Below are 24,144 nucleotides of genomic sequence, written 5' to 3'. Positions count from 1 at the left end.
TCTTCCATCCTGCTAACAGAAAAGGTTGATTGAGTTCATCTGCTCCTTACTTGAAGAAAGACAAAAGACTTCTTGGTCCCCACATGCATTCTGTTAAGTCTTGTTAGTAGGATAGCAGATCTCTCTTAATTGAATCTAGGCATAAGAAGCTATAGGGAGATAACAGTTTTCTTTCAGTTAAAGTGATTTATATGGAAACTTAACTTTTAAAATTAACTCAGAGAAGATAATTGAACTTCTGGATAAATCAACTTCAGAACTTAAATCAGAAGCAGAAAAATGGCCCAGGCAGTGACAGAATGTAATCAAATACAGACTGTAATCAAATAGAAAGTAGAAAATCAATATCTGTCACCAGTGGAATCCTTATCAATAAACTAATTGTATAAGACTTTTAACATGGTTAATATCAGCAACACATACTGAGGTTAGTTTTTCTGATGCAAGTTCAGAATAGGCTTTAACACTATAACTAAAACAAAGTCCACAAAGAACACCAAGACAGAGGACAATAAGGGCCAGTTTACCAAGGGTAACTAACAGGCTGTTACCCTACAGACAAGTGAATCAAGAGGAGGGTTTCTCCCAGGGGTCACCTGGAATGGTTAGTTGTGTCACTGCTTTAACTGACTGAATCTTATGTAGGTTTGTCACAACTTCCCCTGAGCAGTTATTATAAGAACAACAAGTTGATTAATCATAGCACAAGTAATAGTAAGAATATCTAAAACCATGGAATAATTTTACAGGGGAGAGTTACATGTCATCAAGGTAACCAGAAAAACTCAGCAAACACAGATACCATGAAATGAAAAGCCAAGGTAAAACAATAATGATTGTCAACATCAACTAACATCCTTCCTCACTGTAGTCTAGTAATCTATTCCCAATGTCCATTTAATCAACATATTTCATCTTAGATTCCAGATGTCATAAGTAGTTGTCTGGTCCCAGGCAACATCTTTTCTTAGATAATCTGGAATACGTATCATTCTCAGGGCAGCTTTAAAGGGGGCTCATCCTCTAAGACCTGCTTCTCTGGTTTCACGTCACTTGAAGGTATTCCTACGGTAATTTTGCTAATATCTACCAGTTACAAGATTCAGTACGATTTAGTACAGCCTCTTAAAATTTCCTTTTCCAATAACTAGTTCAGATAGTGAAAACCAGCTCAAACCTTATGGTTTTAATCCTATTAACAAGAAAGATATAAAAAGAACACCAAATGACAAACTCATAGTTCACTTGAACTTCAAAGAATTTAAGTTTTTATATACCCCTTTCTGTTGCTTTCTTTATCTTAGACCTATACCTGGTATAGACACCACAAACAACAGGTTAAAAGAGGAATCTTAACAAGAATTCATGAGGATCTGACTTGTAAAATGAATCCTTCTGATTAATGAATTAATATTTACCAAAGTAGACATGTAGAGCTAAGATAAAGAATGCTTTTCTAACTTGGTATTCACTCCATTAATATTCAGTCTTTTAAGACTGTCATTCATTTATTTCTATCTTTATTTCAGACTGAAGGCTCATAAAGGGAAAACTTCAACTTTTTTACTTATAACTGTCTTGTGATATAAATTAGCAAATTATTACATTGAAATATTTGAGAAATTCAAATAACAAGTGAGAAATAAAAAAAAAAGAACTAAACTTCTGCAAAAGGTGAACAATATAATTTCTATATAAAGTCCTGAAACCAATTTTTAGAACTTATTACAACATGCTCAAGGCTTGTATATCCCATTAGAATTATTTCCATTTGACATATATAATTATCTGATCTTGTTGCTTTTGTTGCTTCATCAAAATTTTCCACTCCAGCTAATTACTCCCTTAGAGAGATGAAATACTTTAGGGATCTAATCCTAAACACGAATACATAACTATCAGTGCTCTTTGTAAATAGAGGACTTTTATCCTTAGGTTCATTGGCTACATAAATGGATTTACGCAAAATAAACTTGTTTTGCTTCAATTGTAACAGAAAGCAAAAGACTTGTGAAGGAATGTGTAACTATAGTAGGTATTTAATCTCAGATTATATACACGGAATAGTGTATGTCTCAAATGATTAGTCTACATATAAACTGCTTGCACTTCAGGACATGCTCTACACACAGATATCAATCCCAAGTTAAATAATAAACCTAAGTAAAATTGGATTTCCTTGTGAGGTAACACAAGATAGTTCAGAACTTACTCTCCTTTCTGAAGCTAGAGAAAATGGCTTTCAGTTGTGGCTGACCTGCCCTTCTCTAGTACTTAAGAAATGGAACTTTAACTCATTTATGAAACCTAGTTTATCTAGCAGTCTTTGGTTAGAAAAATCAAGCCATCTCAACCAAGCTTTTTCTTGCTTGGTATCCCTTTTGTAGACCTGGAGTAAGTAAGGTGCATTTTAGTGTGTGCGAGGTGGATTCTTGTTATTCTTTCTTGTAGGTTAGTTCCCAGGATCCATGACCATAACAATCTCTATTTCCCAGTCTACTGACTTGTAAATATCTCCACCCTGCTTGCACAGCTTTATATAATGATGTATAATATAAACATTTGTGCTTAAAATGTAAATATCCACTGTTTTTGCAAAATGAGATATAATGATGAGAAATATAAACTTGGGAGGCTATTGCTGGCAATATGCCTTCTTTGTCTGTTGTCCTATAAAGGAAGTGGTCAGTGAGTGGGGAGCCCCTAGGGTTGAATGCACAAGTTGGAATGCTGTGCTTTTCTGACCCCATCAAGATGGAGTGGTAGTTGCCCTCCACTTCTCACTGACCCCAGCAAGAAGGGTAATTAGGGAATGCTATAGGAGTTGGTGCTCCCATTATTATCAACCCCTTTGAGAAGACTAGACTAGAATAAAGCTTATAATTAGCCCCCTGAAGCTGTCTTCCTGTCTAACCAGCTCAAGAATGAACCTGGAGTTTGGAGTCCAAAAACCTGCAGTGCCTCCCATGCGCCATCTGTCTTACAGCTGGTCACCCCAAATCTTGATGGGGGGAGTACAAGGACAAAGAGACACATCCCTGAAGATCTAACTAAGAATGGCTTTTTTTTTGGTAGAGCCCCTGTCCTTGCTTTTGCTTAGGCAATAAACAAAAGTAGGAGTCCCAGCCCAGGTAGATGTTTTAGGCAAGGGGAGTAGATTACATTGCTTAGACAGAATATGGTGGGAGTGGAGGTGGGCAGTGTTTTTCTTTATGCCAAAGTAAGAAATTCCCTTTGAGCAGAGAATTACAAATTGATATTAATAATTAATAGTCAATTAATAATCAGGGTGGATGAGCAGCCCTGAAATGGGCTAGGCAAATGCCCACACCAGAGGTGCTACTCCTCCTTCCAACAATGAGGAATGAGGTTTGAGTGAAGAAAGCTGGGGGTTCAGAAACACCTGGATGGGCAGAGTATGATCAGAGAGGAATTTGTTAATCATTGAGGCATGAGTGGGTAAATTTTCATTGTCCATAGGAGTTCGCCTCAGTGGTGTAGTGGTAAATGTTTAAGAGCTCTCTGAAGAAAATAAAAAGTGTGCAAGGCATATTTTTAAGTTTAATCTGCATTATCAATTTTTTCTTCTCACGTTCTTAATTCTAGGAATTCAACAAGACAATAAATTAAGCCCTGGCTTATGGGGAAGTGCCTTGCTTTGCTTCAGGGTGAACTCTTATCAGAACATTCAAATGAAAGGGCGATGAGATGGGGGGGGTGAATTGATTTAGAGTAGACTCCTTGTACCCAACTGTAATGGGAGTTAAAAATCTTCCCCATCCATTGATGGTCCTCAGGTGGGGATACGGAGGGAGGCTTGATTCGGGGAGGTTTGTTTCCTATGGAGGCTCAAGTCTTTATCAATGAGGTACTTAGTCACTAGGGGTCCTGCCCTCTGGCTCTGAAAAGAATATATATATATACACACTCTGAGGGGAGGTTTTGTTTTGGGGCTTAGTTGTTTATTTATTTATTTATTTTTGGCAGAAGGTTTGTGTGCCAGATAAGACTCTTGGAAGCCACTAAACATCCCTCCCCTCCCTCCCTTTGAAAACCCGGATGTTGGTGCTTCCCTCTCTGGTACCTATGTAGGTATGTAATGGTCAGACAATTGGGAGCCTGAATGTTGGTCCCTGTATGTTGAATGTAATTAAAGTTATCATTGACCCCTTAAAGGTTGCCTTTCCTTTTAAAATGCAGATCTAAGAACCTGTGATAGTAGGCTCCCCTGTGTATGTCGGGGTGCTTACTGATATACCAACTTTCAGGAAAACAGATAAGTATGGCACAAGATGTAGCAAGGATGTACTGTGAAGTCCATGGTTGGAAGAAACTTCAGAATGCTGTGAGATCATAAATCTATTTAAGTTTTGAATTCTGGGATCTACACAACTTCTTTCCCATGCGTTTTTCTTCCTCTCCCAGTAAATGGTCCTGCCCCAAAGAGGAAAGGAGCTGAGCTAGAAAATATTGCCGACTTTCTGTTCATCAGATTGCCATAGAGAACGCTGCAATGAGTCAGCGCTTACACTAACCTGCAAACTCCAGGGGTCACTGTGGAACTTCTCAGTGAGTTATTATCATTGCTAAGTGCTTAAAAAAGAAAAAGATGATGTTTAGCCTGAAGAAAAGAAGGGAGAGTAAGAGAGGGGGTATAAAGGTGGTTTTAAGTATATAACAGGGTGTGGTTACTGGGTAGTGGCTATGCCATGACTTACAAGTGAACTGGATTTAAGTGAGAGTGGTTAGTTTCACTAGCATACCAGCTTTACTAGCCTCCCATCTTTGCATGGAGAGCCTGAGCCGCCTCTTTCCCAACTCCTCCCTGTAACAGTAAGCACCCCAACATACACAGGGGACCTGCTACCACAGGTTCTTAGATCTGCATTCATAAAAGGAAAGGCAACTTTTGAGGGGTTAACAATCACTTTAATCAAGCACATATATCATTCACCTAGTTCAGGGGAGTCAGCATCCTGGACTTCAAAGAAAATACAGAGAAATCAAACATCAACAGACTTGGCTTCCTCTGTCTGACTATCAACAGAGAGGTTCAACTATCTGACCATAGTTACCAGAGAGGGAAGCTCCAACATCTGAGTTTTAAAACTGGGGGCCTCCTTAGTGGTTTCCCAGAGTGCTCTTCTGGCCAAACATGCCTTAAATTGACCCTGGAAGTGACTATTTTTCCTATAGTACCAGCAGTAAAATTGCCCAAGGTTAATTGGTTGCTAAGCTTCCATTTACCCCTTAAATCTGCTTATTCAAGGTCCAGGCATTGTCTAGGGCTAATGGTCCAGATTCACATTATTTAATCTATCTGTGCTGTTTTGGAGTTTATAAAAGTTATTACTCAATCAAAACTAATTGAAAGTCTCTTTCAAATGGTGCAAACCTAGATCCTGGAGAAAATCTGGTACTTTGGACTTGGGTTTGAACCTCTGTTCATTTGCCAAATCTCTCTATATAAGAAACCATTAATTTGACTCTTTTTTGTAATCCCTAGCTTTGCAAAAAGGGTATATAGGACTCAAAGTACTTAGAGTCTATTTTTTGTTTTTGTTTTTAAATCTGGCATCAGCCAGCTTTAAATTATTAATTAAAATAAGAATGGTGAACAGATTTAAAACATGGAGAAATTTTGAAATCAATCTCTGCTGTCCTGGGCAGGGAAATAAGTGGTGGAGAGGAGGGAAATCAAGAAAGCTAAATGTCTTTCTCAATCTTCAAGAGACACAAATTCAGCCAGGCTTAGTCCTTTCTAGCTATGCCTCTCACCAAAGTCCTGGCTGCCTAAAAACCCCAGTCTCTAATCTCTTCCCATTCAGTTTCCATTTCCTTTCTATGCCCTGGCTAGATTCCACGTGAGTCCCTGGCTCAGCATCTGTCTGTCTCTCTTCCCCTTTATCCACTCCCCTCCCATAATTAAAAGCAACAAAACTCCAAGTCCATTCTGCAATAACTGTGCAGTTGCTAGACTGCATTTCCCAAGGTTCATGCAGCTCGTATTTGAGGACTCCCTTTGTCAGATAGGCTTCTCCCAAAGCCTGTTACACATATCTGAAGGGCTGCCAAGTAGATGAGATATTAAAATTGTTCACCTTGGCCCCTAAGAGACAGGCCTGGGAACAGGCAGTGTCTGTTACAGGAGAAAATATTTTGACTCAATAAGACAATTAAAAAATATTCTAACAACTAGATCTATCCAAAAGAAAAATGAATTTCTTCTGTGGATAGTGGAATAAGTGATTTGCCTCCATGAAATTCTTCTAGTAGTGATGACATCACTAATTGTCAGGAATGCAGAAGTGTCTTTTTTTTAAGTATCAGTTGTTCAAACTAGGAAGCTAGGTAATGTAGCAGTTAAGAATTCTGGAAGACCTGAGTTTAAAAGCTGCCTGAGATACTTACTAGCTGTGAGACTGAAGGCAAGTCACTTAACCCTGTTTGCCTCAGTTTCCTCATCCATAAAATGAGCTGAAGAAGGAAATGGCAAACCATTCCAATATCTTTGCTAAGAAAGCCAGAAATGTGGTCACAAAGAGTGTAAGAATAGGACACAATTTAAGGAACAAGCTTAAAAATACTATATAATTCCTGGTGATGATGATGATGGTGACTATCTGCACTAAACAGAGTGATTTCCTATTTTAGAGATGTCCTCATTTGTAGAGCCAACACTCTCTGACCTTAATTAGCCAGCTTTAGGCACTATTCTGGCTATTTCACTATTTTGTGATCATTTTCTGCCATTTCTTCATCTGTCAAAAGGTAGTGTTGAGTAACATCATCTCTAATGTCCCAATAGCTCTTAAAGACCTTAACGCTTTAAGCTTATTCTTATCATTAGCAGTAATACTTGAGTCAACAGTATGATATTGCTTGCACTGAATAAATTAGTTCATGTTTTCCCTTCACATGCCTGACAATTCCTGCCCAAGGGAAAGATTATTACAGCTGCATCCTCAGAGCTAATTTAATATTGATTTCAGAAAATTGGTCAAGATGCTAATCATCAATTAACATATTGCATAGAGTCATGTACAGAAACACTTGAGGTGCTTTCAGGAAGTTCTAAGAACTTTGTGGCCATGTATATAAGAAACTCTACCCACCATTCAGTGTTAATTTCACAACAAAAAATTGACATATTTACACATCCCAGGGCATACACAGTACCAGAAACAGAAGGGCAGTTTGAGGAGCTACCTAATAAGGAAAAATGAATGAATCCAAGGAAGAAATGATGACAATTGTAAGAAAGTATAATTTTGACCATATCAATAAGGATCTTCATCCAGTATCTTGGTAGTATCTGATTTAGTCAAATCTATTTGTGTGATCATTCTGAAATTCTAAGGATAAAAAAAAAAGATAGGGATGGGAGGAGGGTATCTGTCAGTTCTTCAAATTTAGACTACTTATATTATCTTTGTTATCTATTTATGACTCTGTTGCCTTCCTTGTGAACTTTAAACTCTCAGATTTCTTCTAAAATATGAGTCATTAATTGTGTCCTCTTTCATTCTCTCCCCCTCCCCCCCATTTTGGAAGAAGGCTTTGATCTTTCATTAAGTTCTCTTAGACTGTAAATGTGACATGATTTTTATGTAAAATCTCAAAAAGTTTTGTTGGAGTTTTTAAAAATTTGTTTGCACAGTATTACAAGTAAATCTTCTGGGACTGATCCTTCTTTTTCCTGTCAAGGGTGAAACCGGAACTTTATGTTACTTACCTGTATTTAATTCATTTATCATAGGCTATCACCATCAAGCCCTAGGGCTTCATTCATTATAGACTGTCATCATCAATACATTGACTTGTTTTACAAATCTGTGCAGGTAATAATAAGTCAGGGATTTAGAGAAGAACGTTTCTACTTGACTGTCTTGTGGGAAATTCTTTCACTGCCCATTATTTTCATCATTTGAGCACTTTCAAAAGTTCTGCATATAGAATATAATTCTCATTGAGTGTGGAAACTGTAGGTCTGTGTGAGAAAGGGTATTATGTAAAAGTGAATTTCTCAACTATGATGGCTCTTGGTGCTTCTATTCAAAAACGCCACTACAATCCAGCTTATGGCATTCTCACCTGCTATATTGATTTCTAAAATTTAATCAGCATTTGATATTTGCATTCTCATCTGTATAATTCACTAAGCAAGACCTATGTGATTGTAGAGATAAGCTATTGCTTCCAGAATCTGTGTTTTTACAATGTGTATATTTCCTCCACTAACATGGTACACAGACCTTAGTGTTTTAGTGGGTAATTTAAGAGAGTAATTGTGATCCACATTACTTCACCTTACAGCGAACCTTGTGATCATACTCTCCAAACTTAGCTTGACTGCTGGCCAGGTGACAAGAGTCAAGAGTCAGCCTGTCACTAGACTCATGCTAAGAAATCCTTTCCAACTTTGAAGTAAGAACTAGATTTCACATTCCAGTGGTATGACCTTTCGGAGTCCAGGGTCACATCCACAATAAAGCAATGGAATAAGCATCAGTGGAAGAGATGACAAATATTGAAAAGAAAATCATTCAGAAAGTATAGGGATATTCATAGAATTATCAGAGGAGTAGGGAGGTCAGGTTAATGTATATTTAGTGTAAACATAGTAGCCATTAACTCAATATATAGTTCCCATCTCTATTACTCCATTTCATGTAAGAGGGGTGTCTTGAACATGTCAATGGTGCATGACCATAGGTACCATTTAAGTTATTCTGTATTGGAGGTTATAAAGATTCCATAAACTGTGAGATGCTGTGAAGACTGAGTGTGTCCTACACATGAACTGAGACAGTATTCTTTTCTGGATGTCAACACATGAAAATAAAGAAAAGACATCACAGAATCAAACAAAAGCCTGATCTGGGAAAGCTTGAGAGCATCATCCATTATCCAGAATCCATGAAAGCATGTTGTCATGGAACTGTCATACAATACTGATGAACTTCTCCAGGCAACCATATTTTCTCATGATCTTCCATAAGCTCTCATGACTGATAGTATCAAAGTCCTTGGTCAGATTGGAAGATATTGTGTAGAGATCTCTATTCTGCTGCTGGCATTTCTCCTGGAATTGTTGGGTGGTAAACACATTCCTCAAATCTTTCTGAAGCCACACTGGCTCCAGGTAGAAGATTATCTTCCAGATTAAGGTTCACTCTATTGAGGATTTTGGCAAGAATTTCTCTGTTCATGACTACCAGAGATATGGACACCTCCCACCACCCCTTTTCCCCCATGATTGTCATAGGACAATCTATTTCCTTTACTTTTATAGAGATGGACAATGAAGGCATCCTGGAACTCATGGGGGATAACCTCCTCTTGCCACATAACCCAAAAGATTTCAGTCAGCTTTTATATAAGCAGTGGACTCCTTGCCTTGTAAATCTCATTTGTAACAGAATGATGTCAGGTGTTTTGCCACACAAGAGGAGACTAATGGCATTCAAAATCTCTTCTTCTCTTGGAAGTTTGGCTAGAGAGAGATTGACTTTAAACTGAAGTATACAGTCAGTGACCTGAGCATTGGTTTTTGATAATCTGATAAGAGCACTATGGGAGTGTTCAGCCCATCTCTCCTGGATCATGTCCTTATCACTAATCAATGCACTCAATCTGCACCAAATAGTTGAGATGTGCCATGCGTCTTTGTCCCATAAATAGCCTTCAAGGGGTCATATGGCTTCATAAGGAAATTTCAATCCACTAAAACCCCCAAGATCCTTTAATCACATGAAACATTCCTAAGTCACTTCTCCCTCAATGCTTATGAAATTGATATTTTGATGCCAAGTGCAGAAGATAACACGTCTTTATTAAAGTTCATCTTATTCAAGCCAGTCCATCATTCTGACCTGTTAAGAGCTTTGGGGTTTTTTGACTTATCTTTGTTTTTTCCTTCCTATGCTTTACTTGCTATCATCTTCCTTTTGAATAAGGTATGACTATACTTATACTCCAGACATGAGTCACCATTTTACCGTGTCATAGGACTATATATGAGTTCAAATATACTTCTTTAGGTTAACACTTTTAGCTCATCTTGTTTATGAGCCATGCTTTTGTGTGTATGGCAATTAAGACTAGGAATTTTGTTGTTGATTCTCTCCTTTGATATTATCTCCCATGAATTACTGCTCTTGTTCAATTCTTTTGCTCGTGGTTTACTTCCTATTCTCTATGATCCTATATTTGGCAGATCTGAATGTGTAGTTTGATGTTCTCATCTCATTGTTTAGTTTAAAGTCTTAATTATTCATAAGATTTCAAAATATATAAATATTTATTTACATGTGTATATACATATATGTATATATGTGTTTATGAGAGCATGCATATGGGTGTATGCAATTATACATATACATATATAGATACATATATCCCATATATGGGGTGTAAAGGTTTCAGGGAAGACTGGAACATCCAGAGTCAGTGCTGCTGAGCCCTTTTCAGAGCAATTTTCCACCCAAATCCCACCTGCGTCTCTCATCTGTAGCATGCACAGTAGTCATACCCCCGTAAACAGTTTCAGCCAACAGGCTAAAAGAGGTTGAGAGTAACTGAAGGGCTTCAAACCTACTGGTTAGTTAAGGGGACATTCACCTCAAGACTGAGGTGAAAACTACCCAGTGGAATGGACAAATGTTAACAATTTGTCCCAAAAGGCCATGAAGGCAGCTGATATAGGTGCTGTCCTTCACTCCATCCTTAAGCATCACCAGTCATCTTGAATTGTATTGTATCATAATGTAAATAGACTTTTAATTAAAAAGTTAGATCCAATCATTCACCTTATTGATCTTTGCTTCTGATCTTCAGATGTCTGTCTATACTTTTTTCCACTATAAAATGGGCTTGTCCAGAAAGAACTCCACGAAATTACATAATAGTCCACTTGAGAGGGAGAAGGATTCTATAAATTGTAGGAGGGATACTTCTCAGTTCTTATGGTTTTGTCTTAGCCTTTGAAATTTTATATACTTGCAGTCAGAAATGACTTTTCTTAGAGATTGACAAGTTTGTTATCAACTCATTAGAATCAATAGCTATCCTGATGCTGGCACTTCTAGACCCAACCTGATTCCAAGAACTATACCAGCCTATTTGTTGTTTTTTGCATATAATGTAGCCTATCTAGTCTCCATGTCTTTACACTGGCTGTCCTTCATACCTGAAAGCTTTATCCTCTTCATTTCTATCAGTTGCAGAAGGTTTTTCCAAGTCAGTCCTGTCCGCTATATAAATATCTTCAATGTCTTCTGCATATATCTTGTGTGTATTTAACCTTTCAAACATTTTCTCCTCCATTACAACATAAGCTACTTTAGATCAGAGACTATTTTTGTCTTTCTTTGTATCCTCAGTACTTAGCATAATGACGAGCATACAGTAAGTGCTTAATAAATGTTTGTCAACCATTCTGGTGGCAGATGATGAGAATTTGCTCCAGATGTAAAACCTTTGAAGTTACTTTCCATTGATTCTCTCTCTAGACACCATAACTTCTACTCAGTTCTTTTCTGATGATATATGTCTGTTGCCTAGAATCGTATGGCAGCTACAGCTTCTGCTAAGGGCTTTGCCACCCCTTAGACATTTAGTGTGCATCTTTGTCCTGGATGACTATGTGTGTCCTTTGCCTTCAGACACAATGAACTAGAATTAGTTCACTTTTAGACATTGTTCTCATTCCATTTATTAGGTATTTCTTCCTGCCTCTGAGCAGCCCAGTGGTATTATCTGTATAATTTTGTTTCCTTTAACTTTTCCTACACATTTAACTGGAAGAGAAGTTATTAGAGATAGGGATAGGGATAGCATACACATACACACATACACATACACACACACACACACACATATATACACGCTTGTGTATATTTGCATTCATGTATATATATTTATGTACATGCATGTATTTAAATGATCACACTGAGATGTGCTGAAGAATCAAAGTTTTCCATAATATTTTTTGTAAGGAAATAGCTAAATATTATGAACTCTACCTAAATGTAAACACAGTGTATGAGATCTACTTGTCTTTTGTTAATCCTAAAAATAAATATTTCTCTAAGATGTTTACAATATGGTTGTTCACTTAATTCCTATGGCCAGTGGAAAAAAGGGACAGCTGGTATGTGTTGTATTGACTCCAATTCCAACCCTAACTTTGGCTTTGATTTCTTGGCCTCAGTCTCTATGTTTCTGAGCATTGAAGGGCTTTTGGTAGATGGATCCCATTCCATGTCATATCAACTTAAAATAATACATTTTCCATGATTTTATATATATATTTCCTGTATCTAAAATAGGCATTCTAAAAGACAGGAAATATATGCTTATTTTAGAGACATTGGTTTTTAAATATTATTATGGTTTGCTTGACCTTATGTGGCATTTAAAAATATTTGAGAGACATAATTTCCAGGTAATTTAATCATTTTATTAACAATGCCTCCATTTAAATAAAAGGATGGTTATCTGCCCATCTCTCTCTTAGACCAAAGACAATCATGGCAGGGGCTTACAGTTTTCTTGCCCTTTGAATAGTAGGTGTTTGCCAGAGTGGCAGTCAATTCTGATTGGTTAACAATTGATGACAGAATGAATATTACAGTGAAGGGCACGATTATGTCGTTTACTTCTTAAATTGTCCCCAGATTGGGCAATCTATTCAAAGACTTTATCCCCTCCCAAACCTGAGAAGAAAATAATGTCTGGATGGAAGAGAAGGTTAACTCAACCTTCAGAGACTGAGGTTTTAAAATGGGGATAAAAGAAAAAAAGGGAGAAATCTGAATCTCCCCCAAATCTTAGGTTACTAATAATCATTTCTCCCTATTATAAAAGATTATTAAGCTGAAGATCTTTGAAATTTATGGAAAACATTGCCATGAAACCCAAATCCTTCCTATATGTACATAAAAGAACTAATTTAAAGTATGTGCAACTGTTTTAAAAATGCTAGTGATGATACCCATAGTCAAAAATTTCATTGCAAAAAATGAATATATCTCCATTTATAAAAGTAGATATTAAAATACGTGTGATGTAACTAAATAGGCCAATATATTCTGTCAGTACCCAAGATCACTCATCTCTTTTTAGATACCCTGTTTTCCAGAGCTAAGGCCCAGAAAGCAAGCTGTGCCCTGAGCTTGATATAACAATAATCCTTTGTACTCTGTAGGAATTTTGTTGCAACTGAATCACAGAAATGATGGTGCCTGAGCTCAAGCAAGAACCAATAGGCCCAGATCGAAGCCCTGCTATGAGCAGACCTTTAGTCACTAGACAACTTTGCCTCACTGTTGCTGTAGTGCCTCACCACTGTTGCTACACCATATTGTTTGATTCTTTTTCTAGCTATAAATATATAAATCAAGTCTAACCCCACCGCCTTAGGTCTTTTACTGGAGGCGACCCTGACACTTGAGTCTAACTAATCTCTTTCCCCTAACTGAATAAAGAAACCTTTTTGCTCTTAAACTCTGTGAGCTCTTTGGTGTTTTTGGTTGATTTTGCAACCCTTAATAGTGGGTGCAAAACCTGTTACTCTTTGTTACCAAAATTGACCTTTCTTTTGCTCTTGACATTTAGCATGTGGGGTACCCCAATCTAAAGAAACTGAAGTCAAGAAAGAGTAGAGAAGATTAGAATGCTCAGTTGTTACCTTCTCTTCTTTTATCTAGGTGCCTATGTGCTTCAGGTCAAAGCCACTGATGCAGATGATCCAACCTATGGAAATAGTGCCAGAGTGGTTTACAGCATCCTTCAGGGACAGCCTTATTTCTCTATCGATCCTAAGACAGGTAAATATTTTATCAGCAAAAACATTATCATCACCCTTTCAAATGTTTAAACTTTAATTAAACTTTGGCACAGAGAGTTGCATTGTCTTGTGTAGCAATAAAGAATCTGTGTGGTACAGATTCAATTCTAGAAGATAGTATCTTTCATTAGTAAGCTGCTCAGTATTATTTTCATGGTTCTAAGCTGAGTATGAGTTAGCAATTATTTGGTTTAAATATATAGTCTAACACCTGAAATCTATAAAAAAGAATATGTGTGTGTGCATATACACACGTGCGTATATACACAAAGTTGTGTATATACCCATGCATGGCTGTATAATTTTATGTGTCATTGGTTTCCTGTCATTTAATAACATCAACAGTAGTAATAATAATTGACATTTACATAATACATTCAGTTTTACACAATACTTTATTTTAATTATCTCATTTGATCCTCACAAGACTCCAGTGAGATAGGTTACGTGAGTGCTATTATTCCAAATTTACAGATGAAAAAACAAGGGCTCAGTTAAAGTTACTAAAGTTTAGAGGTGAGATACTGCTCCAAGTCTTCTACTGACTTCAATTTCAGGTCATTTTCTATCTCTTTCTCTTTCTCTTTCTCTTTCTCTTTCTCTCTCTCTCTCTCTCTCTCTCTCTCTCACTCTCTCTCTCCTTTCTCTTTTGATTGATGTTTTTATTTATCGAGTTTTAAAATATATATGTATATGTACATTGCATATACATATATTTGTTAACTTTTATCATATTATGTTACATTTTGAGGCCATGAAACTAATGAATATTTATGAAATTCTATTAAATGAAGGTACAAAATGTGGGTTGTAGTTAATATAAACATTTTAGCTGAGCCAAAGAACAAATGACAGCTTGAAACATCCAAGAGTGATGACTCCAGTTCAATAGCTATTCTGGACAATTTTTAAGTTGTTCCAATTTTTATATTTCAATAATTTAGTGGAGCAATCCTTATTAAGCAGAATGCCTGGGGAGTCGGTTGGTAGATAGAACTATGATCAAGAAGGCAAAGAGGAAAACTTACTAGTATAACCCTTTAAATGTTTATCAGTTCCCTCTCAAAGGTATCTGGGCTTAGATGTCAGATTGCTTGTTAAGGAGCTTTCCTTCTTGACTGATCAATAATTAGATGCAGGAGCTTCGTGTCACAATTAATGGCAGAATCTCTAAAAGAATATAAGTGCCTTAATTTTATTGTCAGTAGCTGCATTTCTACAATAGAAAATTCCACATTTAGTGTTGTGCTCTAGCTGAAAGCATATGGCATGTTCAGAGTTCTCCAATGACTCAACCTTCAGAATACTAATCACATTTGTTTTTAAGAAAAGTTCAAAAACAAACTAGAAAAGATTTTTATTTAAGGTCTGGATTAAATAACCACATTGACCTCCATTTTGTGTGATTTGTCATACTCCATTAATTTAGACCTATCACTAATTACCTGTGCTTGTAGATAAACAGAACATATGTCAACTTTTAAACTCAAATTTGAATCATCTCTATTTCCTTGGAAAGACACTCATTTTTAGACACTAGAAGCCCCAGGTGAGTCAATGATAGATTTGTACACAAGTTACTTTGACAAAATTGGGATGTCACCAATATTGTATTCCTTCTATGCAGCCCAACCTATCTATGCATGGCAGTCCTATGAAATTATTTTATCAGCCTTTATTCTCTTCCTTCTTCGCCCACAATTAACTATATCTTAACGTTTCTAGCAATGAAGTCCTAGATGAGTAAATTTCCTTTATTTGAACTTATCCTCCCACCACCCTCTTTAAAACCTTCATATTTTCATTGAATGCTCTCAAAGATTTACATAGAAGCAGTTTTTTTTTAATTCCCACAAATTTAAAAATTCTTTTGGTCTTCTACCTCCTCTCTGTTATTATCAATAGATTATCTTTTACTAGTTTATTGAGAGGAAGGCCAGACTGCTTTGAGTTTCTTGAATGTCCCTCCTTTCCACCACAGTATTTCTCTGTACTGTTTAGTGTCATCTCTTTCTTTCCGTGTCTCAGAGAAATTCTTTGTCCTGTCTTTACAAGGCTGACATTTATTGCTATGTTGTCAATTCTGTTCCATCTATCACATTCTATTCACTTTTAATTTTCCTGATACAGTTAGAAAATTAAGCTGTAAATGTTTCAGAGTAAATAATAATAATAATGAAAATAACCACACTTCCATGGTGCCTGAAAGTTTGCAATGTGACTTCCTTAAAACAGTCTTGTGAGCATTATGGTCCCCAATTTGCAGATATGGAAAATTATCCTCAGAGAAGTTAAAAAAAAATCCCTGTGGTCTTCTAGTAAATAAAAGAACTGAGTTTCAAATCCATGACTCATAATTCAAATATTTTTTGGCTTCAGACATTTGACAGGATAATGGATTTAAAGCTAGAAGAGGCTTTAGTAGTCCAAAATTCTTATTTTACCCAGAAAGTTTTAATGTCTTGTTCATGATGAAGAAATAGTTATACTGAGGTTATAAACCTAGACCTCGATTTCACCCAGCTTTCTTTCCACTGCATCGCTGTTTATACATGAAGCAATTTGATATAGTGTTACAGATATTACTGAGCCTGGGTAGTATGTATGGGACTCATGTAGGGAATATGGCAATGGTAACTTTATTCACAAAGAACAGAAAAAAGGGATAGTGCCAATAAATAGCCACACACACACACACACACACACACAGTCACACTCACACATAGACATATAAGTATGCATGCATACTTACAAACACACTCATATTCAGGAACCAGTGGGAGGAAACGTGGTAGAGAGAATTTAGTTGAAGATTGACACAGAGAAGCAGAAGTACTATTGCCATGTGACTGATAGGAGAGAAGGAGATAAAGAGTATGACAGAGCATTGAAAAGGGAGTTCAGTTATCAGAATATCTGTTGAAATTTAGATGAAGAAGGAAGAACTGAAGTAGGAACAATGAGAATCTTGGGAAAGTGCCCACTCTATCTTAAAATTTGTGACACAGAATGGTGTCATCTGTCAATTCTAGAATATGGGAGAGGGAATTATACAGCATTCAGAGGAATTGTAAGGAGGATGTCAAACCAAGAGTGGCTGACAAGCTCTCAAGTTAAATCCTAATGATTTTAACAGAAATAATTATATTGAGGAAGAAAAAGGGGAGGAGAGCTATCTAAAGAGATCAATGTGGATATATAGGGAACTCATCAACTAACTTACATTTAAATGTTCTATATAGGTGATAGGAGCAAAGGCAGACAGATAATTGAGTATGTATTCAGAAAGGTGATATGGTCCTGCAAAATGTCAGGAATCCTAAATTTCAAATGAGTTCAGGCTGGAGATGTCTGTAATGACAATAAAAAATTCTCTAAAGAATTTCACACTACTGATAGCCATATGAAAGACTGCTACTGATCACTGATAAATGAAGTTTTAATTTTTTTAAACTAACAAACAAATATCCCTGAAGTTTTACATCACACCAGAAAACTGTCAAGATGTTTGGACAGACATGGAATACTCAATGTTGTCCAGGCTGTGGAAAGATAAGCAGGCTAATACTTTGTTGGAGCAGCTGTGCACTGGTCTAACCATTTGGGAAAGAAGTATGAAATATGCAAACAAAGGGATTAAAATGTTTATCTCTTTAGCTAGAGATTCTACTATTACTACATATATGTCCCTAAGAAGGTTTATAATAAAAAAGAAAATATTCATATACACCAAAATATTTATAGCAGTACTTTTTATAATAAGTAACAAAGACCTGGAGATAAAGGAGATGCCCACAGTTGGCAAATGACTATAATAAACATATTGTGATCCAAAAACCCGCCACAATTACAAAAAGCTTATGATGAAACATGGTGTCCGCCTTTAGACAGAGAACTGATTGATGCAGAGTACAAATTGAAGCATATTTTTTCTTTTGTTTCTTTTCTTTTGGAATATGGCTACTGTCAAATTTGTGTTGCATGACTTTATATATCTGTGATATTTTGTGTTTTTCTTGCCTTCTTGTTTGGTTAGGGAGGGGATAGGGAGAGAGAAAATGTGGAACTAAAAAAAGAAGAAAAATCTTTATGCTTTTAAAAATGAAACATATTAAATAAAACTTAATTTAAAAAAACAAATAAATAAAACAAGGTGTAATACATAAAATGAAATAGTCTATAAGAAACAATGAGTATGATGAATATAGAGAATTCTGGAGAGAATTGGAAGAAATGATACAAAATGAAGTCATCAGAACAAGGAAAAAATATGCACCATGACTATAAATTCTATTTAGAATGAAAAAAAATAGCAACAATGCAATTAGTAAAATTATGAGGACTGCTATGTAGTTATAAGTGCTGAATGTGACCCTGAAGAAAAGATATGAAAAGGCATCTCCCTCCCTTCTTTGTAGGGGAGATAGAGTTTGGAAGTAGAGCACTACATATACCATTGGAATTGACCAATATGTTTGGTAAAGCACTTGTTGTTGATGTTATAAAGGGTAACTCTAGGTCTAAGGGAAGAAGAAATGATTTATTAGAAAATGAAGGTTATGTAAAAATAATACATGCCAATAAGATTGTTTTAAAATAGAATATTAATGACAACAAAAGGCTTTTGAAAAACCTATACTGGTAAAAAATAAAAGAAAATCAAAGAAAGGATAGAGTTGCTGTTTGGGGTTGATAGGATGATGAGAACAGATGATAGAAAGAAAGCAGATTCTCAACTCTGATTTTACTTCTCTACCTTTGCGAAGGCTTGGACTACAAAGGACAGGACAAAATTTATTAACAAGTAGTTGAAACTTTCTCGTGTAAAAGGATAGTAAGTAATCATCCAAATGCCCTAAATGATTTCTAGTCTCCTGGACCAGACAAATAATAACACAAGGTATTTGCAGAATTAGCAGTTTTATATTTTGTTTTGATAGATTAAAGAAGAAGAAGAGCAGAAAGAATTGATTATCTTGATTTGGATTCCTGAAAAATTTTACAACATTGTTAATGGGATGCTTAAAAACATATAGAAAGGGGCAAACTGATTTCAAAAAGCCAGCATGTCTTCAATGACAGCAGATCTTGCCATATAATTTCACTTATTTTTTAAACATATTGATGGATTAAGACAATGCGAAAGATATTGTTTAACTAGATTTCAACAAATCTTTTGACAGAGCCTGCCATGATATATTTTGTGGGCAAAATAGAAAGACAAACATTGGAAAATAGTACTGCTAGATTCATTCAAAATGGTTTGAATGACTGGACAAAAAGATTTGGTGATAGAAGCAAAGTCAGGAAGATAATTGAGGATCCCCTCTAGGGATTTATCTTTGGCCATAAGCTTATTATCTGGCATTTTAATCATTATCTTGGATGAAAAGTTTGTTGGAATGATGCATGTCAAAATTATACATGACATCACTTGAAGGAATAGATAACACATTGGATGAAAGAAAAATGATTCAGTTCAATTCTCAACAGGTTAAAGCATGGACTGCATTTAATGAGATTAAATGTGATAGTAATAAAAACAATGCTCTATGAATATGATCAATTTCACGTAGAGAAGATTGAGAAGATATTGCTAGAATAATGCGGGTGAAAAAGAAACATAAGATACGGGAATATTAGTGAACTCTCTTTTCCAAACAGAGTGACCTATTTGTTGTTCCCAGCCTCCTGTTACATTCATTGACAATAGACATCCTCTCCTCTTCACCTGCCATCCACCCTCCCCATACCTGGAATCCATTCTCCTCACTTATGCATCTTGTATCCTTTAGCTTCTTTCAAGATACATAGCTCATGTGCAAATCTTTCCTAATCCTTCAGTTATTATTACTCTCTGCCTCTGCTCATTATCTTGTTTTTACTTATGTGTTTACATATTGTTTTTGTTAGTAACATTAAGTTTGTTGAATGCAGAGATTCTATTTTTTTCTTTTATATCTCTAGCATCTATGTGTATGTTTGAGACTCGATAAATGTTTGTCAAATTGAATTGATATCCAGATCAATACGAGTAAATAGCTAGACACTACAACCAAAAAAAAAGTTAATTCTTAGGCTACATTTAGAGCAGCATAATATTCAGAGTTAGTATAATAGATACCCAATAATGATGGCATCACGTCTGGAGAATTATGTTTAGTTTTGTCCACAATAAATAAATAAACATATATATGTATACGTATATGTACATACATACATATGTGAATATGTGTGGGTGTATTCTAGGGAGTGTCTAGAATAGGTTTCAGGATGGTTCAGGAAAATGGAATCATGCCATATGAAGTTAAGTTAAAGGAACAAGGAGGGAGTACAAGGCCTAGAAAGGGGAACACTTAGGAAAGATGCGATAGCATCTTTACATAATTGAAAGGCTACCATAGGGAAGATATTTATTTTTCTCTACATGAACCCAACAAGCAAAACTAAGAACAGTGAGGCATTTGAAAGAGACAGTTTTAGGTTTAACAAATAGGGAGGAAATTAGAACTATTCAAATCTGGAATGGACTGCTTCAGAATTTACTACTCCTCCCCACCACAAAGCAGTGGGTGGTCTGAGGTATGGATTGAAATAGATGACCTTTGAAGTCTCTTGCAACTCTGAAACCATATGATACTGTATGTATGGACTTAAAGGAAGGCATAGATATAAGACACAATGTGAAGGAAGAATATAGTAAGGCTTAGGTACGAAGTTGATGTAGGAAGTGAAGGGAGAGGAAAGAATTACAGATGACATATAATTTTCTGCCCTGAAGGTATTGGAGGATACAATAAATTTAATAGAAAATATGAATTCAGGAGGCGAATTTGGCCTGGGACTCCTGGGGATTATGTGATGAGTTTTGGGAAGGTTGAGCTTTAAATGCTAGCTAAACACGCAGATAGAGATGTTCTGCAGGGTGATAGAAATATATTTGCACTAAGCTTAGAAAAGAGAACTGGGGATACAGATTTCTAAAGACTTACATTTATAAAGCTCTTACCTCAAACTAGCCCTGTCAGGTCGGTTTTAATAATTCATTTCAGTTCAACCAACACTTATTATGCACCTATAATGTCCACCTATTTACAGCTTCTGAACTGTATTCTCAAGTAATTTTCTTTCTACTTGGGGTTGTGGGGGGAGAGTGAGGAGAGCAGATATGACACATACACAGCAAATATATAGTGCATTTATGATGCTTGACACAGATTATTTAATAAATGCTCAAATGATGGATTGAATATATGCATAGGTAAATATAATACTTTTGTATCTGGCCATATTTATTATACATAGGCAAGTATAATAGACTTGAGAGAGCTCCAAGGCAACATACTTTAGGATAACTTGGGGAGTGAGGAAACACCTATTGCTGATGGAGGAGGAAGGTGAAGAGGAATAGTCAGGGAACGCCACACAGAAAAGGAGACACTTGAGCTAAACCTTGAAGGAAAATAAGGCTTCTGAAAAGCAGAAACAATGAGGAGATACAATGCAGAAGATGGCTAGTATGGATGTACAGAAATTGGGAAAGAACATCAAGTAAAGGGAACCCTTGGAAATCTAGTTTGACTGGAATGATGGTTCATTAAAGGGAATAATGTTAAACCAGACTGGAAAGGTAGATTGGGCATAGATTACAAAAGATTGTAAAGAGAAATTTAAGATATATTTAATTTATCTACTCGGAAATGACAGAGGGCTTTTGAGCAAGGGTATGACCTGGTTAGAGCTATTGGCAGCTCTTGGGAGGATGAATTGGAGAAGGAAGAGTGAGGAGGGCCAGTTAAGTGATATTACAATAATCCTAGCAAGCAGTCATAAGGGCCTGAACTAGGCTGATGACAATATGAGTGGTGAGAAGGGAACAAATGGAAAGGATATTATAGACAAATAATATGCCTATGATTTAGGGAGACAGAAGAGACAAAAAAATTTCTGAAGGTGAAATCTGGGTGACCATTACAATAGTTAACCTCAACAACACTGTAAGCCATCAAAATCAGTTCCTATCTTTGTCTCCCTTAAATATTCATGTAGATAGCATGTTACTGTGTTAATTATCTTACGATAGAATGCAGGTTCCAAGTTGCTAATCAGGTAATGTTCTGCTAAAATCATCAGCCCACTGGTCATGTTAGAGCCTTTAGGGCACATGTATGGTATTTCCTTTCTAAAAGACAATGGCATCCTCACTCTTTGCAAACATGTAGACTTTTCTCCTGACTTTGGTGCCTGTGTCCTCAAGTGATGGTGCTAGTATGTTTAAAATTTAATCTAGGAGATGAAAAGATATTTAATTTATGTTAGTTTATGCTTTGCCTTATCTCTTTTCCTGTTTGATCACATTTCTCCCCAAATGGACATTACCAAAATACTTAATATACTGTGATCATATAGTTATTTAAACCTAGTAGAAAATGAAAGATACTACCATGTAGATCCATCTCTTAATCCTCCTCTGCTTATTCTTAAAGACACAGGGGAAGGGTATGGATGACACTGGGGGTAAATGCCTGAACTACCCCTGTAGCTCATGGAAATAAATGAAGAGTGTGGGAGAGAGAATGAGGTCCCATTTCAGAATCATAGATTATAAGAGAAAAATGGAAAAGTGGTTAAAATAGTTTTTGCCTCTAAATATTTATCAGCCCAGGAAGGATTTACAATAGGCACCTCAGCAGCCAGGATTATTAGTCTCACCTTTTATCTCTGTTCTTGCTTCAAGATCAGAATTTCCTCATGGGACTGCTCTCTGGCAATCTTGGTCAATAGGTAATAGTCTAAAATCATAGTAGCAACAGCAATCTGCATGGTGATAAGACATTCTGACTCTTCAGGGCAAAAGAAGGAAGAAAGGGAAAATAATCTTTGTGTAATGCAACATACACATTTCATCCCATCCTGCTCCTGATCATGATATGGAAATGCAATTTTTCCTGTCCTCTCGCTGTCCTGTTGTTATTGTTTGTCTTTTGTTCTCAAAGAGGACCATGATGGAGGGGCAGAGCCAAGATGGCAGAGTGAAAGCACGGACTTCCTTGAGTTTTTCCCCAAAGAACTCCAAATACCTGGAAAAAAATAACTTTCAACAAACTCTAGAGCAGCAGAACCCACAAAATGACAGAGTGAAACACATTTCTAGCCCAAGACAATCTGGAATGCCAACAGAAAAGCTCTGTTGCACCAGTTTGAGAGAAGAGCACAGTCCAGTGTTTGTCACACCAGCACAGACCAGGCCCCAGCAAACATGGAGTAGGCACCTGTAGTGTGAGTGCGATATTCACAGTGCCTATGACAGCCATGAATATGCTGGCACAATTCTGAATCACAGACTCTCCACATGGAAGACAGAACCAAAACATTTATTCAAACACCAGAAAGCTAAATCCCAACACCAGAATACCAAATCCTTCACAGCAACAAAGAAATCCATACACAACAATAATGCAGAGAGCACTACCATCCTCAAACCTTCCCTCTGTTAGGCTTCCCACAAACCATCTCCCTTAAACAAATCACAGACAAGCTCTTGCAGTCATGCTGGTTGCTGCCTTTCCCATCTCTGATTGCTCTAACTTTCTCTCAGCTCTGCTCCAGGTCTGCCTCATCCTACTCCACCCCTTCCTATTCCATGTGACTCTGGTTACCATGTGACTTCAGTGGATCACAAGGGCCTATTAATGGATGGGAAAGATCTTCCCATTAAAAAGCAAAATTACATTAACCATAAGCACAATGCATTATCAATACAGCCACAGGGGACTGAATCACTGGCAGTTCTGGCAGCTTCCAGACTTCTCAACCAAACACCAAAGACCATTGAAAGTTTAGTAGGAAAAGTTTGTTGGACCTGAGTGAGAGAGCAGTGTGGTCTGGGTCCAGCCCCAGCTCCAGACTGTTAGCAGCAGCAGCAGCAGCTGCTTCTGGACTTCTCAGCCCACAGAAGGTGGAGGGATCCAGTGACTGATCAGAAGGGTCTTGTGGGGATTTCTTTGCTAGTATTAAGGCAGGATTCTCATGTTTTACCCTTTGCTTCAATCTGGGTCACATTCCTGGGTGACCATCCTGGGGTGAGGAGGAGCTCTGGCATGGCTGAGCTTGTGGTAGAGATGGAATCCTCCTCACAGTTCCAAGGTAGAAAAGAGTGCTTGTGGTAACTCATAAACCAGAGCACAGACCAGGAGAGGAGCAAACACATCTAATTAAATCATACAACCTTGGAACAATGAAAAATTTATAGGTCCCTAGAAATATCTCTGAAAATAGCTGCACAAAACCCC

The 24,144-nt window shown here is 36.7% G+C and overlaps 1 protein-coding gene across 1 annotated transcript in view; it reads left to right on the top strand.

Moving 5' to 3' along the window:
* CDH12 (cadherin 12) overlaps window positions 1-24,144 on the top strand; it is a 686,747-nt gene that overhangs the window by 489,624 nt on the left and 172,979 nt on the right. Inside the window, exon 4 of the mRNA XM_072605471.1 lies at window positions 13,713-13,832. Coding sequence (XP_072461572.1) covers window positions 13,713-13,832 — 120 coding nt within the window. The remainder of the gene's footprint in view (window positions 1-13,712; window positions 13,833-24,144) is intronic.

The sequence above is a fragment of the Notamacropus eugenii genome, chromosome 4 (genome assembly GCF_028372415.1).
Source record: "Notamacropus eugenii isolate mMacEug1 chromosome 4, mMacEug1.pri_v2, whole genome shotgun sequence".
Taxonomy (NCBI): Eukaryota; Metazoa; Chordata; class Mammalia; order Diprotodontia; family Macropodidae; genus Notamacropus; species Notamacropus eugenii.
The sequence above is the reverse complement of the archived record's forward strand: the minus strand, read 5'-3'. Positions and strand labels throughout refer to the sequence as shown.